A 16858-nucleotide genomic window follows, 5' to 3' on the forward strand; every position below is an offset into this window, starting at 1 on the left:
ACTACTTACTTTCATTCATAGATTATTCCCTTTGGGTGATTTTCTTTGAGTTTATTAGGATTCTATGTTCTCCATGTGCAATGATAATTATCTTTTCTTAAGATTTATTATTTTTCAATCATTGACTCCATATCAGTCATATTTGGACAATATTGCAGTTTCACTTAGGGGTGTCAATCGACTGGCTTTGGATTGGATCCAATTTGATCCAAACTTTATTAAATCAGATTTGGACAGTCTATTATAATTATTGGATTTTAGCCAATCCAAAATAAATTGGTCTATATTCGTATTGGTCTGAATTGGACCTAAACCAAATTTCCAATAATCCGATCATCAGGCCAAATCCTTATCCAATTTGAAACCGATCAAAACTAAAACCAGCATAATATGTATCACTTTTATGAAAGTACTTTTATAGAAGCAATATTATAAAAGTAATTTTAAGAAAAGTACTTTTACAAAAGCACTTTTGCAAAAATAATTTTACAAAAGATCTTTTATGAAAGTACTTTTATAAAAGCACTTTTACAACAGTTTTATAAAAGCTCTTTTACAAAATCACTTTAATAAAAGCACTTCCATAAAAGTACTTTTACACGAAAGCACTTTTACAAAAGAACTTTTATGGAAGTACTTCTATAAAAGCACTTTTACAAAATTACTTTTATGAAAGTAATTTTATAAAAACACTTTTACAAAAACACTTTTATGAATGAACTTTTACGAAAACACTTTTACAAAAATCACTTCTATGCAATGTTTTCAATCTGACGTTGACTCAGTTGGTCAAACCGTTTGAACCGTCACCAGAACATGATTCTAGGTCTGGTTCAGTCAAGAGGGTCAAAAACCGTTGACTTAGTCAAAAACCATTTGACATGGCTGGTTCGATCATTGACCCGTCTGACCCAATGACCGGGTTGCGAGTTGTAGACTCAATGCATGCAAACTTTCAGAGGTCATAACTTTGCACTCCAAAGTTCGATTGGGGTAATTTTTTACTTTTAGTAACTTTTCGAGATCCATGTGTCCCAAGGGACCATAGGCACTTTTCCTTGCTATTTTCGTGAAAAAAAAATCTCTTTTTGCGCCTCAAATTGCAATTTCTAATCATTTTTATAAATAAAAAAATTAAAAAACATAAATTAAATAAAATAATACATATTACATATCTAAAACATATTTATACATTATAATATATATTTATACACACACATATGTATATGTATATAAATATATATACTTAATACATATATTCGTCGACGTGGCATAGTCTAAACTGTTCGACCTGGTCAGTTGAACCGGTGACCCACGACCCAAAGGCAAAAACGGTTTGGCCTCCAGGTTAATTTTTAAAACATTCCTTCTACAAAAGTACTTTGATGAAAACATTTTTACAAAAGCACTTCTACGAAAGTACAAAAGTACTTTTAGGAAAGTACTTTTACAAAAGCACTTATATGAAAGTACTTTTATAAATGCACTTCTATGCAAGTACTTTTATAAAATTACTTTTATGAAATTACTTTTATGAAAGCACTTTTACAAAAGTGCTTTTTCAATGCTAAGAGGATATATTTTTGTAATTTTCAGATTTTCTTCATTTTAATATATTTTTGTAATTTTTATATGTTCTATTTTTTTATACATATATTTTTTTATATTTCTTTTGGTTTGGATTGGATCCAATCTAGTCCATTCACATTTTAATGGATTGGATTGGATTTAGTTTGTATTGACTTTGGACTAGATTGAGTCATGTCCATTTGTAAGTGGACTCACATTGGACTGGATCGGGTTGAACCAAATCCAATCCAATTGACACCTCTAGTTCCACTCCTCTCTCCCTCTTTTAGCTGATCAAAATGAACTTGTGTTTTTTTCCTTCTATGCAATTATGTATAAAACGAATGTCAAGATACTTGGTATCCTTCTAAGCGTGTTATACCCTTTTTGAATAAATAGTAAATACGTTATATTTTGATTTATATTTTGTTTATTTTTATTGAAACATGACCCTCTAAACCTAATCTAGTGAGATTAATCATTCTATATAATAAATGAGAAATAATGTGTTCTTGTACATATTTTATATTGATGTGCTACTAGTTCTCTCTTCCATTGGATTAGAGACCCACCAAAAAGCCAAAAGAAGCTACTTTGTAGTTGCTCTGGTTGCCATTAGTCTCTTGAATGAGTTGGTTGTGCTTTAGTGTAATGCTAACCCCTATGTTACTTGAACATGGGTATTGTGGTATTACCCTTCTTAGAAATTTACATATGAGCATCCTTAAACACAAGGTTTACTAGTTTATGTTACATCTTCAATTTTCCCCTTTTGTTTCAAGCTTCTAATAGCCATTTGTTGCCTATACTGCAAAAGTTGCATTATTTATTTTTCATTAATTTCTAATTGCTTCATATGCTAAACACCACTATTTCTACTTGTATGTTACTTGATGTGCTTTGTTAATTATATTTCAATGTTTTGTTTTCTATGTTACTGATTGTTTAAAATGTCAATGCCTATGGAAATGTCACTTACCGAAATATAAGACATATGTCAGAAATGTCGAGGAAAAATATTGTAAAACTTAGAGACATTATGGAAATATTATGAAATATGTGGAAATATGCAATGATATTTTGTAAAATGATAAAAGAAGCTTCAATACATATTTCAAGATTATTATCTTATTCCCAACCATTATATAAAGCTAAGAAACTAAGATCAATAACAAATTAGTAAATGATGACGTTGCCCTATAGACTTCCAAAGTAAAAAAATTAACACCTAAATTTCATAATTTATTAAATAAATAAAAATTAAGTTTAGCATCACATTCAAACTATCACATAAAACCAAAAAACTAAGATTGATAATAAAATGATAAAAAATGAAATCACCCTACAAACTTCAAGAGTTAGTGTTAATAGTTAAACTACATGATCTATTACATAAACAAAAACTCAAATTAAAATCATTCATTAGGTGGGCGATTATACTATTGTTTTGGTGGTTTGTAATGTTGTTGCCAACTCATCACATTTTGATAATACTACCTCCTAAAATCTTCTACAAAGCATTGATTGTTTTCTTGATCAATTCTTTTGGGAGCATTGTTCATATCCATATCTGATGGAGGGTGATTTGACCCGACCTCATCATAAGAGGACACGTGGACATGACTCAGCATAAGTGACAACTCAGCGGGAGCAGTCCGCCAAGATCCAGCATGGCAGCTCGGTACCAGATGACACTCCGATTACCCCGAGCTCTCTCTCAATGGGGGAGCGCCCCGAGGTCCCTCCAAGTGAGGAGTCCTGAGTTCCTCCCAAGTAAAGGAGTCCCTGAGCTCCTCCTCAAGAAGGGAATACCCCGAGCTAAGATTCTTCCAAGGAAGCATCCCGAGCTAAGGTTCTCCCAAGACAGGAATCTCCCGAGCTCAAGGCACTTCAGGGTGAGCTCGGGAGCTTCCTAAGTTAGAATAAATTCATTCCTACTCAAACCTAAGTAGGCCACCTCGAGTAGAGGCACCTCGATACGGCACCTACAGCTCGGCATATCACAGGAAGATCTGTCTGACAACCGTACCTGCCAAACCTGGAGACCTTAACCCACGTCTCTCGCCAAGCAGCGTCGTGCCTGCCAACCCTGAGAGGTGTCCTCCGCTTGGCAGGGCCGTACTCTGCAACAGTTACCTGCGCAGCCCTGGCAAGTTACGGCTGCGGCAAAGAATCAGAGGCGGTTATGCCTGATTTGACAAGACACTGCTATATAAGAGCTCCAACCCCCAAAGAGCAAAGGTAATTGCAAATTGCGCATCTCCACTCTTAGCTTATTTCTCTACAACTCTCTCTTTCTCAGCTCTCCACCAAGTTCTGACTTAAGCATCGGAGTGTCCCCGCCGGGAGAGCTCCCCGGGAATCCTTCGCCTTCTTCCTCGCAAGTATCTTGTCCGGTGCCAGTTAGGAACGCAGCCTCTGCCAGCTAGGAGTGCTCAGATCGCGCACCATCAATATCCATGTTCATATCCATATCCATAACCATAAGATGTCACATTAGAAGCTTGCCCAAACTTTGAGAACCTCCTATTTGGGTTCCAATCCCAAATGCCTGTGGTTGAGTTTGATTATCTTGACTTGAAGTGGGCATAGCCATACGATGATGTAGAACACAACTTAGTTGGTTCTTTCATTTATTGCTTTAAACATTTATTTTTATAACTTTATTTTAAATGTTTCTTGCTTTTGTTGTTTGGTTGGGCATTACTTTAAATATTTTTTATTTTCCACTTCAAATTAACACCCCATAAAGTATGTCGCATAAGCATTTCATTTGAAAAAATGTTGTAGCATTGGGAGAAACGAAAATTTGACATTTCCCCAAATGCCCTATACACATAAATCAAAGCATTTCAGTTTTTCAGTGTTTATTTGATAAACGGTGAAACCAAACAATGATTTTATATGCAATAAACACCAATGCCTATATAGCGTTGGTGTGGTGGTGTTTTTTCAATAAATATCCACGAAACCAAACATAGCCTAAGTCCTTTGCCTGTTTGGATGAAAGGAATAAATAGTAATCATAAATGCAAAGTAGAAGTCACATAAATAAAAGTTGAATTAATGTTCTGACAAACTAATTATCTGGGATCTGCACCACCCATGGCCCAATCGCATTTATTTAGAAATATAAAACTAGAAACATATACACACAATGAGAAATAAAAACACCAAAAAGGAATACTGACTCTAGGGTGCAACATCAGCATCATACCCGACCCAATGCAATAAGCAATTCAGCTCAACGCATATTAAAAGGGGTTCAATTATTATATCGGAAGACATAATATCTAAAAAAACTTGTGACCAATCAACTAGTATCATACACATGGTAACCAATCTGGTGGCTCTTTTCCTACCATGTCTTTCTGCATCATAGATTATCACTTTAGAAACAGTGGCCATATCATATTAAATCATCCATGGTGTGCCCATATCAAATTAAATCACTTGTCGTGTATCCATATAAAATTAAATCACCCATAGCGTGCCCATGTCAAGTTAAATCATCTATGGTATGCCCATATCAAATTAAATTACCTACATGTGCTCAAATCATTTTGTGTCAAAAGTCAAATCATTTTTATAACATTTTGTATAATAGGAAATAAAATTAATGGGCAAAAGATTATTGTCAAAATAAAATCAATGGGTAAAATAAAATAGAAATTATTAGTTTTAATAATTACTATTTATTATCGTAATTAATATTTAGTGTAAGAAAAATTATTATAGTGGCAAGTATGGTGTACTATAAATTAATCATTCAATTTACAACAAACCACACATTCAATTTATTGTAAATATCTTGCTTATTATGATCACTATGCGAGATTGTTTGTGCTCTCTAAATCTGATGTTAGAACTTAGAAGACTATTTTTCATTTCAATCTCAACCAGGAAGAATTTGATAAGAAATTGCCAATAAAGTAATAACTTGGGTAAAACTTTTCCAGCTTATGAGTTTGTTAGAAAAGTATAAGGGCTAGCTTCTCTTAAAGATTGCCACATAGTAGTAAATTTCATTTTATGGGAACCTGAGACCACTATCATCATTTTAATGGTTGGTTGCAATTAATAACAACATAAAAGAATAAAAAAAAATAGAGAAAAGAACTATGCTTGGACATCCTTGCTTTAATATTTAGATATAGATTTAGGATTCAATGGAATGGGAGAAGATGTTAGAAACATTGAATATTGAGAGAGAGAGAGAGATTTTATTAGAGACAAGTAAGACCAAAGATTTTTTTTTTATTTTGACTTCTTACATTTTTTATGATTTCATTTAAAAAAAGTAACCACGTGTGAAAAATGTGAGGAAGAGGAGGTCTGTGTGAGATTTGAATATAAATATATATATATATATGCTGATACTCCTATATGTCCCTCCCAACTTTTGAATCCCATATATTAACTAGAGAATGACCCCGTACTAAGATGGGGCTAGTATTTTTTGATAATTTTTATTTTGTTTAAACATAAAATGTCTAAATTTTTATTATTATTTCTTTATTTTTTTAAAGATTATTTGTATTGTAATATTTTGTTAATTAATTATTATTGTTATTATTAAGTATTTAATATCATAATAATTATTACAATTAAATTTTTTACTGTAAAAATTCAAAGATTAATCAAAATGTAATATTTACTTAATTATTTAGTTAAAGATTAATATTATTTTTAATTAGTAAAGGTGATGATTATTTTCTCATATTTTTATTAATATTCAGTATTTAATTAATGAGTATTATTGTTATAATAGATTTTCTAATTACACTAAATTCTGGTAATTTACATAACTTTAATGCACAATGAGTTTATGAAGTTTACTATTTAGTTATCAAAAATTAAATTAAAAAAAAAACTAATATGGGTCTTACATCTTTGTAATTGGCAATCTATTTTGACCTATTTTATTTGAAATCCACTATTAATTTATGTTTTTTAATTTGATTTAAGATATTAAATGAGATCTTATTGGTAAACAATAACCCACTTTATTTGGTATTTACTATTTATCTAATAAATCTATTTTGAGTTATTTATTTTTAAAAGTTAAATTAGGTTGCTTCCTAAAAGTTAAATCAAGTTTGTAATTAATAAAGTTTTCTTTTTGAAAAAATCATTTAAAAACAAACATGGGTCAATGGTAATTTTTTAATGGGTCCTACCATTTGCATTTAATAGAGTATGGATGAACATGTATTAAACTAATAAATAATTGTATATTGAGAATGTTTAGGAGTGAAACTACCCACTTTTTGAATCCTATTTCTTGAATTAATAGGATGCCATATGTCTAAATGGTGGTAGTGGGCTATGAACTTTAACAGCAACTTCTCAGAAAATGCCAAGTGTCTACTTTCTAATAAAATGAGAATGCCACATGTCTAAATGATGGTGGTAGTGGGTTGTGGATTTAATAGGAATTTCTCGAAAACTGCCATGTGTCTAGCTTTTTAAAAATTGAGAAGGCCACTTAAATAAATAGTGATAATGGGTTGTGGGCTTTAACAACTTCTAAGAAAACCACGTGTTTAAATAGTGGAGTTATAGCATGGAAACCTTCCTTTAATATATTTAGATAGATTAGATAGATAAGCTGATGCAAATGCATGGCCGTCGGGTCGAAAGTCGCTACAAAATACAGATGGACTGGGTCATATGGGCTTGGGCTTGATCCTCTCAATTTTTAAGCTTATATTAACCAACGTAACGACAACGTCCCACGCATTGGGAATAATTTTCATACGAGAGTGAGGGAATCCATTAATCATACTCATTAAGCCAGATCATGTGGCCAATAATAAGCACAAAGAGAAGTGGAGCCACTTCACACTTAACCAACCATTGCTATTAGTCTATTTCCACCGATACCAACCCCCCCCCAAGGCCTGAACTATTCTATTAACCATATTATGAAAGCTTTGTTCAACGTAAGAAGATGCTACAACCGTAGTACCTCTACTACTACACCCCTTTCTCACTCCACCTCAAGCCCTTTCACATCCTCCTCCCACCAAACTTGTTCCTTTTCTCCTACCCATCTCAATACTCTCCTCAACTCCACGGCTCAGACCAAAAGCTTTCGACATGCAACCCAAATCCATGCCCAAATCATCATAAACAACTACTCTTCCCTCACCTTTCTCTTCAATAACCTCATCAACTTGTATGCTATTTCCGGCCATATCAATCAAAGTGTCCTTGTATTCTCCAACATCCACCATGACACCAAGAACATTGTCACCTGGACCTCTCTTATCGCGCAGCTTTCTCATGCCCATAAACCCTTTGAGTCCTTGGCCCTTTTCAACCAAATGGGGAGCTCTGGCACCCGCCCAAACCACTTCACCTTCTCCGCCATCCTTTCCGCTTGCGCCGATACCACCATCATTGTTCATGGTCAACAAATACACTCACTGATTCATAAACACGGCTTTGGAACCGATGTATTTGTGGGTAGTGCCATGATTGATATGTACGCAAAATGCTCCAATATGGACTCAGCGGAGAAGGTATTTGATGAAATGCCCGAGAGAAACCTCGTTTCCTGGAACGCAATGATCGTGGGGTTCTCACATAACAAGATTTTTGATCGAGCGATAGACGTCTTCAAGGAGGTTCTCAGGGACAAGTCAGTCAGTCCCGATCAAGTGAGCTTCTCGAGCGTATTGAGCGCGTGTGCAAACGTCGGCAGTTTGGACTTTGGGAGACAGGTTCACGGGGTGGTTGTTAAGCATGGGTTGATGCATTTAGCTTATGTGAAGAATTCGCTTGTGGATATGTATAATAAATGTGGATGCTTCCAAGATTCTATCCAGTTGTTCGGGTCCATACCAGATAGAGATGTTGTTACGTGGAATGTAATGGCCATGGGCTGCGTGCAGAACGACAGATTTGAAGAAGCTTGCAATTATTTTTGGGTCATGAGGAGGGAAGGGATATCGCCTGACGAGGCATCGTTCTCAACAGCCCTCCATGCATCCGCTAATCTTGCGGCATTGGACCAAGGAACTTTGATCCATGATCAGATAATCAAAACTGGATATATGAAAAATACATGTGTTGGAAGTTCTTTGATCACTATGTATGCTAAATGCGGGAGTTTGATTGATGCACATCGGGTGTTTGAAGAGATTGAGGATCGGAATGTGGTATGCTGGACAGCCATGATCGCAGCCTGCCAACAACATGGCTGTGGAGGCTCAGTGATTGAATTGTTTGAGGAGATGCTTGCAGAGGGAATTAAACCTGATTACATTACTTTTGTCTGTGTTCTTTCAGCTTGTAGCCACACTGGGCGCGTTGAAGAAGGTTTTGGCTACTTCGAATCCATGGGTAGAGTTCATGGGATGAAACCTGGTCCTGAACACTATGCTTGCATGGTTGATATGCTCGGTCGATCTGGTCGGTTGGACGAAGCCAAGAGGTTCATCGAATCAATGCCAATTAGGCCAGACCCATCAGTTTGGGGAGCTTTGCTCGGAGCATGTAGGAATTATGGGTATCTTGACATGGGAAAAGAAGTTGCAGAGAAGCTTTTTGAGATGGAACCAAATAACCCCGGGAATTATGTGCTCCTTTCCAACATTTATACGCATTATGGGAAGCTGGAAGAGGCCAAGGAGATAAGGAGATTAATGGGAATTAATGGGGCGAGAAAGGAGCCTGGCTGTAGCTGGATTGATATTAAGAACACAACTCATGTGTTCACTGTACACGATAAATCACATTCTCGGACGGATGAAATCTATGAGATGCTGAGCAAAATGATAGAGTTGGTGAAGAAGAAAGGATATGTGGCTGAAACCCAGTTTGCAGTTAACGACGTTGAAAGTTACAAGGAGCAGAGCTTGTGGTATCACAGTGAGAAACTAGCTCTTGCTTTTGGATTACTCAGTCTTCCTGCAGGCGCCCCAATTAGAATTAAAAAGAACTTGAGAACTTGCGGAGATTGTCATACAGTAATGAAGTTGGCGTCGGAGATTTTTGAGAGAGAGATTGTGGTTAGGGATATAAATCGGTTTCACCGGTTTGTAAGTGGTTCATGTTCTTGTGGGGACTATTGGTGAATTGGGTTTCACATGAACCAAACTAGTATCATATCATTTGAAAGATTTTGCTTGTCCCATTCTTACATTAAGTTAATAAGTTGAATAAGTTGTTCACCAAACTCGAACTAAACCCTAGCAAGTAGCAACGATATCTCCTTGAATGCATACACCATACAAGTGAAGTGATTAATCTAAAAATGGTCAAATAATAACAACCATAACAGAGCCATAAAGACCAAGTGTTGCTAATCAGAACTCGTCTGTCAGAGTACAAAACACAGAACCACTGTCAATAAGGCAATAACCTTCTGTTAGAAGAGAGGGAAAGAAGAGAAGCAGGATAAGATGAAGATTACCATCAGAATTGGATGGTCAAAATACTCATAAAGGTCCCCTGTTCGTTATAAGTGGGAAAATACGCTAGAAGGATCGGTAGGGAGTCCTGGGACTTGGGGCTTAGGAAAAAAAATCCAAGTGCAGCTACAAACTCATTGGGGTACAGTGTGTTGAGTCTCATTTAGGGACTACAGCCTGTAGGCATGGAATGATAATAGAGCATAGTCTACTGGATAACACAAAACCAAGGGCAATACAGATCATTCAAAAACCAGACATTTCATTTTTCTTTTAATAGTTCCCCTGCTGTTGTTTTCACAGAGGACTTCCAGAGTCATGTTCAAGAATGGTTATTTTATGCAATTTCAGATGCTTATTTTATGCCAGTGTTGCATGGTCGTGGATACAGGAGTTAGTTGCAACTCTACACTTGTCTAAGAATCTGATTCGATAACACAGGAAAGCATGGACTCGTGGATACGTTTGTTGAAAACTATATATATATATCAAGTAATCCAATAGTGTCTCAACCCGAGACATATCCGACACCATCCAAGATATGTCCGATATAGAGACATCATCTATTGAGAAGACAAGGAAACCTATTGTCTCCTTATCCATTTTTATCATTTGCTTGGAAGCTTTCCCTAATCCCTAATATAATATCTATTGCTTTTCCATTTTATTTCGTTCAAGTGATGTTTGGTGCCATGGATGTTTCTAATTGAAACGCTGCTACATCAGTGCCGCTTAAGCATATTTGAGTTTAAACGCCAATTTTGCATCTGTTTGGCATCATTGTTGTTGCTCCAAAAAACGGTGCCATATCAACGTTACGTCGGAAAAAACAGTGCTCCTGGAAACGGGTGTTTGTTTGGAACCGTTTTTCCATAAAAAAAAACGGTGCTCCAAAGCTATGCCTTGGAAATCAGGAAGGCATGGCTTAAAGCAATGCTGAATTTGGTGTTTCCTTGAGCTGCAGCTCATTGCTGCCAACAGGAATGTAAGGTAGCAATGATGTGGCATTGGATAATGGGTAGCAGTGCTGAAAACGTTTCCTGAAACATCGGTACCAAACAGAAAAAATTGTTCCAGGAAACATCCTTACCTGGCAACAACGATTCTAACATAAAAAAAAAATACACCGTTTTCTCAGAAAACACTACTTTCAACCCACACATCAGCATCACCGTTTTCTCCATTTTAGTGCTGTATCTGCAGCATCAATGCCAAACATATACTTTATGTTTGGTTGAGACTTTTTGAGTTAAAAGTCATAAAACATTAGTATTAGGAACATAAACCAGGGGGGCCCCCATCTCCAAACAAAGGTTACTTTTTTTTAGTTTTATGCATCTAGATGTATCCAGGGGGCTCCCTGTCGCAAAAGAAGTTTGGCGGGGCTAAGTGTCGCTATCCCCTAATTACATATTCAGTTTACCCAAAAATAAAGAAAAAAGGTCAGACATTCACTGTAGATAGCTGGCAAAACATTTTCATATTTATTGAAGCGTTAACCATGGTACACAATATTATATTGGCACCTCTAGAAATCCTTTTCGTTAGAACTTGGGTTTTACCAAATCTGCACCGGAAAAATCTATGATGCCAAGGGCATGATACCGGAAAGGCATTGACCAATCAAAGCCCCATGAATTTTGATGAAAATCCACCTGATTGGTTATCACTATGATGATGCCAGTTGATTGGTTATAAGTTTTTCTGCTATCATGTCTTTCAGCATCATAGTTGAACCCATAACTTATAGGCATCAGTTTACCAACGCTAAGCAAGTTTCTTAAAAATGTTTGATGCATCAGCAAAATATATGGAGAATACTTTCTTCCATCTTGCAACATATGAATTATGAAGGATTAAACCAAATATCAATTATTGGAACCTTTCAAAAATCCAATACAGTGATAATGAGGATTTATAATTTTCCCCATTGTAGTAATGCATTTGGTATCTTGTCTTGCTACACAAAATTGAAGTCTTGTGTATGTGTATGACATTAAATATCCATCATCTTTTGATTGTACCTTCCCTTAAGCCACACAACTACAAACTTAAAATATATAAAAATAAATAATAGATTCAGAGGTAAATATCCATACAAGCATAAACAGAAAGTTACTGTGGTGTTCTGTATTCCAGTTTTATTAATTTCTGCTTCTCCTAGAAAAAGTGCCTATACTACAGAAAAATAAGAACCCACTGGGTTTGCACCTAATTGCTATCAAATGGTGCTTGCTACTTTTAACTTTTGGCAGACATGTTACAAGTGTAAATGCAGAAGTCAATGTCACCGAGCATTCCGCTCTTCCCTTGCATCAAGAGCACTCACTTCCTCATTTGATAAAATATCAATAATAGGTTCATACAATTCCCATTCCTTCCTTTTCCTGATTCATGAGAGACAAAAATAGGTTTGAAGTGTCAGTTCCTGGTTGTAGATTGCTTAGATAATGTGACAGTTATAACTTTAAAAGCAGAACGAGAAATGAAAGTAGGTAGAATTAGTGAATGCAAGGGGGAGGGGGGCAGTGAGAGAAGCAGTAATTAAGAAAATCAAGGATACAAATAAAAGATGCACATATAGAAGCAGTTGAATCATAGATAGATAGTTTTCAGTTTTGACTAGTTATATATATTGAGAAGAGAAGGCCAAAGTGAAAAGAAAAAATAAATAAATAAACTGGGAAAAAATGACTTCTGAAGTGTAGGGAGAAAACAGAGACATATTGATGAAGTATGATCTTTTCTGTTGCTTCTTATAATATTGGAAATCATAACTATACCTTTCTCTGATTATTTCATACTTCATCATGCTAAAAACCAAGGACATAACATGTATTCATGTCTTTTCGATAGTTTGGCTGGATTATAATCAGTTTTTAGCCAATAGTTTTAAACCCAGAAGGTAAGATTGTTAAAACCAAAGTCCATGGACCATAGGGCCCATCTAGCATCCACCCAACAATCTAAATCCCACACAACCTCAAGTCACTCAAACCCTAGAAAGAGTGCAAGCAGAAGATCCTGAAATCGCACCAAATCTCCACTCTGGTGGAATCACCAATGGCCATAGGGCCAAAATACACCATAATGTTCTCTTCTCTGCTCTCTCTCTCTCTCTCTCTGAAAAAGCCATCAGCTCCCAAGGGTTCTGGTTCCCTAAGGTGTACCCATAAAGTTGAGCTTAATGATTCCCTGAGGAGCGGTCCACACTTATATCACATGCTGCCTGCTAACCCGCTTATGATAATGTCAAATAAGGAGTCCTTGAACTTGTGATGGAAAGATAAATAAATAATCTACCGGACCATAGGAATGGAAAATTGGATCTATGATGTCTTTGACAATTAATTGTTTGTAGGTGCCAACGCTATTACTTCAAGCTTTTAATGTAGTTCATGTACTTTGCTCTATATGTCTGTATATGATCATCAAATTCAAAATTTTGAAGTCTTTTATTTCTTAGTGTTGCATGGACAGAGCGTGGAATCAGAATACATTTCTAGGAGTCCAACTCAGTAAACTCAAAAAGTAGCATTTGCAGACACATCACATAAATATTTTATTTTATATCATTAAACATCATGATTATATTCTTAACCCATATAATTATATAGGCATAATCCACATAACAAGTTAAATAGCTAACTTACATTTTACAATTGACATGTTAAACTCACATCCTTTGCCTATTTTCTATGTGGCCACACTAGTTTTTTTTTCATTCTTTTCCTAATTTCAATGTTAATTGGGCAAAGAAATCCAATAAACAATAGGTAATAAGTTATGTAACTTGGGAAACTACAAATACTAAAGTCTGGGATGGTTTAAACAGTTGGACCATTGTTACATAGAGGCATTTAAAGTAAGCATATGTAATTTTGAAGAGTCAGTCAATACAGTGGGTGTTTTGGTAAATCCACCTGACTCACACTGTTGCTGAATCCAACACATATTTTGAAGAGTTAGAGACAAGTCAATTCATGAAGACATCAACTCAGAAGTGATCTCCAAGGGTGGGGTGTCCTTGTAACATTTCCACTCCAAGATCTGGCCTCTGAGGTATGGACTCAGTAGCAGAGCAAGTCTGTAATGCTGTTGGTTAATGCAATTTGCTTTATCTGTTTGCATCGTGTAGACTATTCTCCAAAATTTGGAGCTTTTCATTCTACAATTATGGGGTGCATCCCCACTTCATGATCTGGTAACTGAGGTACCTCAAACATCAAAGTTACTAAAATTCAGAAATCTGAAGCATCATCCCAAGACTGAGAGGCTAAGATTTAGGACAAAAAATTGTTGATAAATTAGAGGATTAAGTCAATATGTCATGAATCATAAGATCAATGTCACTTCTGCATGTGGAGTAAATATACTTTCGCACATGTTATGGATTAATGGTTTGTAAGATCTATATAGCCCCATGTGTGATGTTATTTTTAAGAACTGCAATCATATAGATGTATAGTATGGACTATGGATGATGAGAAACTGGTAAAGCATGTAATACAGCATTTTAGAAACTAACCCAGAGGCTGAACCGTTTTTGCCTCCGGGTCACAGGTAAAAGGTTCAACCATATGGGTTGGACAGGTGAGACCGTGACACATCATCAATAATATATACATAAATATAAGTATATATGTATAAATATATTATATAGAATAAATAATATATAATCACATTCCACATGTAATATATGTATTATTTTATGTCTAAGTTACATTTTTTGTTTCAGTTTTTAATTTTTATAAATAAAAAAAAACTAAAATTGGGATTTGAGGCAAAAAAAATGGCATTATTTTGGCAAAAATAGCAGGGCAAGTCACCTTCAGCACCTTAGAACGTGTAGATCTCAAAAAGTTGCCCCAAGTTAATAAAAAGGAAAGAAGATCACCCCAATTGGAAAACTGAGCACAAAATTATGCCCTCCAGAAGCTTTGATGCATGCAACTTGTAACCCATGACAAGGTTACCAGGTCAAGTGGGTCAACAGATCAACCTCTCAGGTTGGACGGGTTTTGGCCAAGTCAACGGTTTTTGGTCCAATGGTGGGTTTTAGAAAAACTGGACCCGGAAATAGGGCCAGGTGACAGTTTGACTATCCGGGTCAACAGCAGGTTGAAAACGTTGGTGAAATATATTTGACCCTCATATGAGAAAAGAAGAAAGCTTTCTGGTTCATATCTTGATGTATTTGTAACAAAAGAAGTATCTAAACACAATTATCACAAAAATAAAAGAAAAAGAAGTATCTAGACATTACAGCTAGATCATGAACAGTGCACCAAACTGATTTTCCCTGACTCATAAACAATAACATCAAATGAAACTTCTAAAATTGACATCAATCTTACCGAAGGACACTTGATTTTCCACCAAATAGCTTCACCAAGTCCAAGACAGTGCCACCTGCTTTGCTGCAAGTATATAAAAGAAAAACCATAAATGAGCATGTCTTCTCAAAAGAAAAAATAAAAAAAAAAAGAGATGTCAAGCATTGACACACATTTCTAACAAAATGCACCTCGAAGAAGAGGTCAGACTCATGCTTTGATCCTCAGAACAATTAGAAGTAATACCAAACAAACGAGATTGTTACATAGCATACCTAGTTGTGACATGTTCTGCTCCACGGCGACCTTTCTTGCTTATTCTGCTTTCCCTTGCAGAGGCAACACTCTGAATTGCAATCTAAAACATAGAAGTTCTCTTTTTAGAATATAGCAACCAAAAATATTATTGTCATACATTATCACAAAATTATGCAAGATATAATATCAAATAATTGGATTCAATAAGTCCATTCCAAAAGAAAGGTAAAAAATCTAACCTCATAAAGTTGCTCCCTGATAGCAACTGCAATTGCAGGCTGCAAAGTAGGAGTTAACAAGTTAAGCCAGTTCTAGGTAATGAAAAATATTCGAAAGAAACTCAAGTAAAAGAGAGAGAACCAATCAAAAAAAAAAGTAAAAGAGAAAGAAGGAAGCAAACAACGTAAGTTAATCCCAAACCGAACCCTTCTATTTTGACCAACCACTTTAGATGAGCCAGCCAGAGGCCCATTAAAATTACTAGGCCCATTTCCTTCAAAAAATCACCTTTTCAATTGATCATCAGGTTCCTCACAAATTACACTTTTGCCCTTATCTTATGTGACCCTTCAACTCATCCCTAACCTCTTGACCATTTGCTTCCATTCCCACATGTTCACCTCCTCTATTTCCCTATGACGACCTATCCTCACTTGGAGGTTTCCTTTTCTCTTTGTTAGAGAACAAAAACCTATTCAGGGACCTCACTTAACAGCTTAAGCTTTTAGGTTGAATGGTTCCTTGGGATGGTATCAATAATCAAAGCTTGTTTAACCAAGTCAGCAACTATTCAATCCTTCTCGCTGCCATTACAATTAATCAAATTTCAGCACAAGGTATGGGTGGGCATGTGCCTGTCCACACTTTAAGCCCAATTGGCTTTCATGTGAGGGATGTTGTATAATCTATTATATATACTAAGGTGGGATGGACCTTTGTTTTAGGCAACGTAGCCTTCTCTTCCCGTAGGAAAAGGTATCCGCACAAGAAATCATTTTTTCCATGCGGAAATAGCATTCCCTATGCCAAAACCGACAAAATCAAAACCTCTGTTCAAAAGGAGTCATGGTCCACCTGTCCCGTTCCCCGATTGCATTCAAGGCATCTACAATCGTAATGACGCCGATCCCCTGTTCGAGCCCTTCACCAGTCACCATTTCTTCGATGGTGACGGCATGGTTCATGCTGTTAGCATCCACAACGGCTTGGCTAGCTACACTTGCCACTTCACTGAGACGCAGCGTTTCGTTCAGGAATGAGCCCTTGGCCGCCCTG

The 16858-nt window shown here is 35.9% G+C and overlaps 1 protein-coding gene and 1 pseudogene across 2 annotated transcripts in view; one reads left to right on the forward strand and one right to left on the reverse strand.

Moving 5' to 3' along the window:
- Positions 1-7328: 7328 nt before the first annotated feature.
- On the forward strand, positions 7329-9955 carry LOC104585573 (pentatricopeptide repeat-containing protein At5g40410, mitochondrial pseudogene; annotated as a pseudogene). The gene has a single exon (XR_016085955.1). The product of XR_016085955.1 is annotated as a pentatricopeptide repeat-containing protein At5g40410, mitochondrial pseudogene (transcript).
- Positions 9956-11978: 2023 nt separating this feature from the next.
- The window catches only part of BSH (transcription regulatory protein SNF5, putative (BSH)), a 68776-nt gene continuing 63896 nt past the window's right edge, over positions 11979-16858 (reverse strand). The window contains exons 7-10 of the mRNA XM_010242503.3: positions 15823-15861; positions 15601-15683; positions 15347-15409; positions 11979-12376 (exon numbers count right to left, since the gene is read on the reverse strand). Coding sequence (XP_010240805.1) covers positions 12277-12376; positions 15347-15409; positions 15601-15683; positions 15823-15861 — 285 coding nt within the window. The 3' untranslated portion in view covers positions 11979-12276. The remainder of the gene's footprint in view (positions 12377-15346; positions 15410-15600; positions 15684-15822; positions 15862-16858) is intronic.

The sequence above is a fragment of the Nelumbo nucifera genome, chromosome 4 (genome assembly GCF_055504915.1).
Source record: "Nelumbo nucifera cultivar China Antique chromosome 4, China Antique-T2T, whole genome shotgun sequence".
Taxonomy (NCBI): Eukaryota; Viridiplantae; Streptophyta; class Magnoliopsida; order Proteales; family Nelumbonaceae; genus Nelumbo; species Nelumbo nucifera.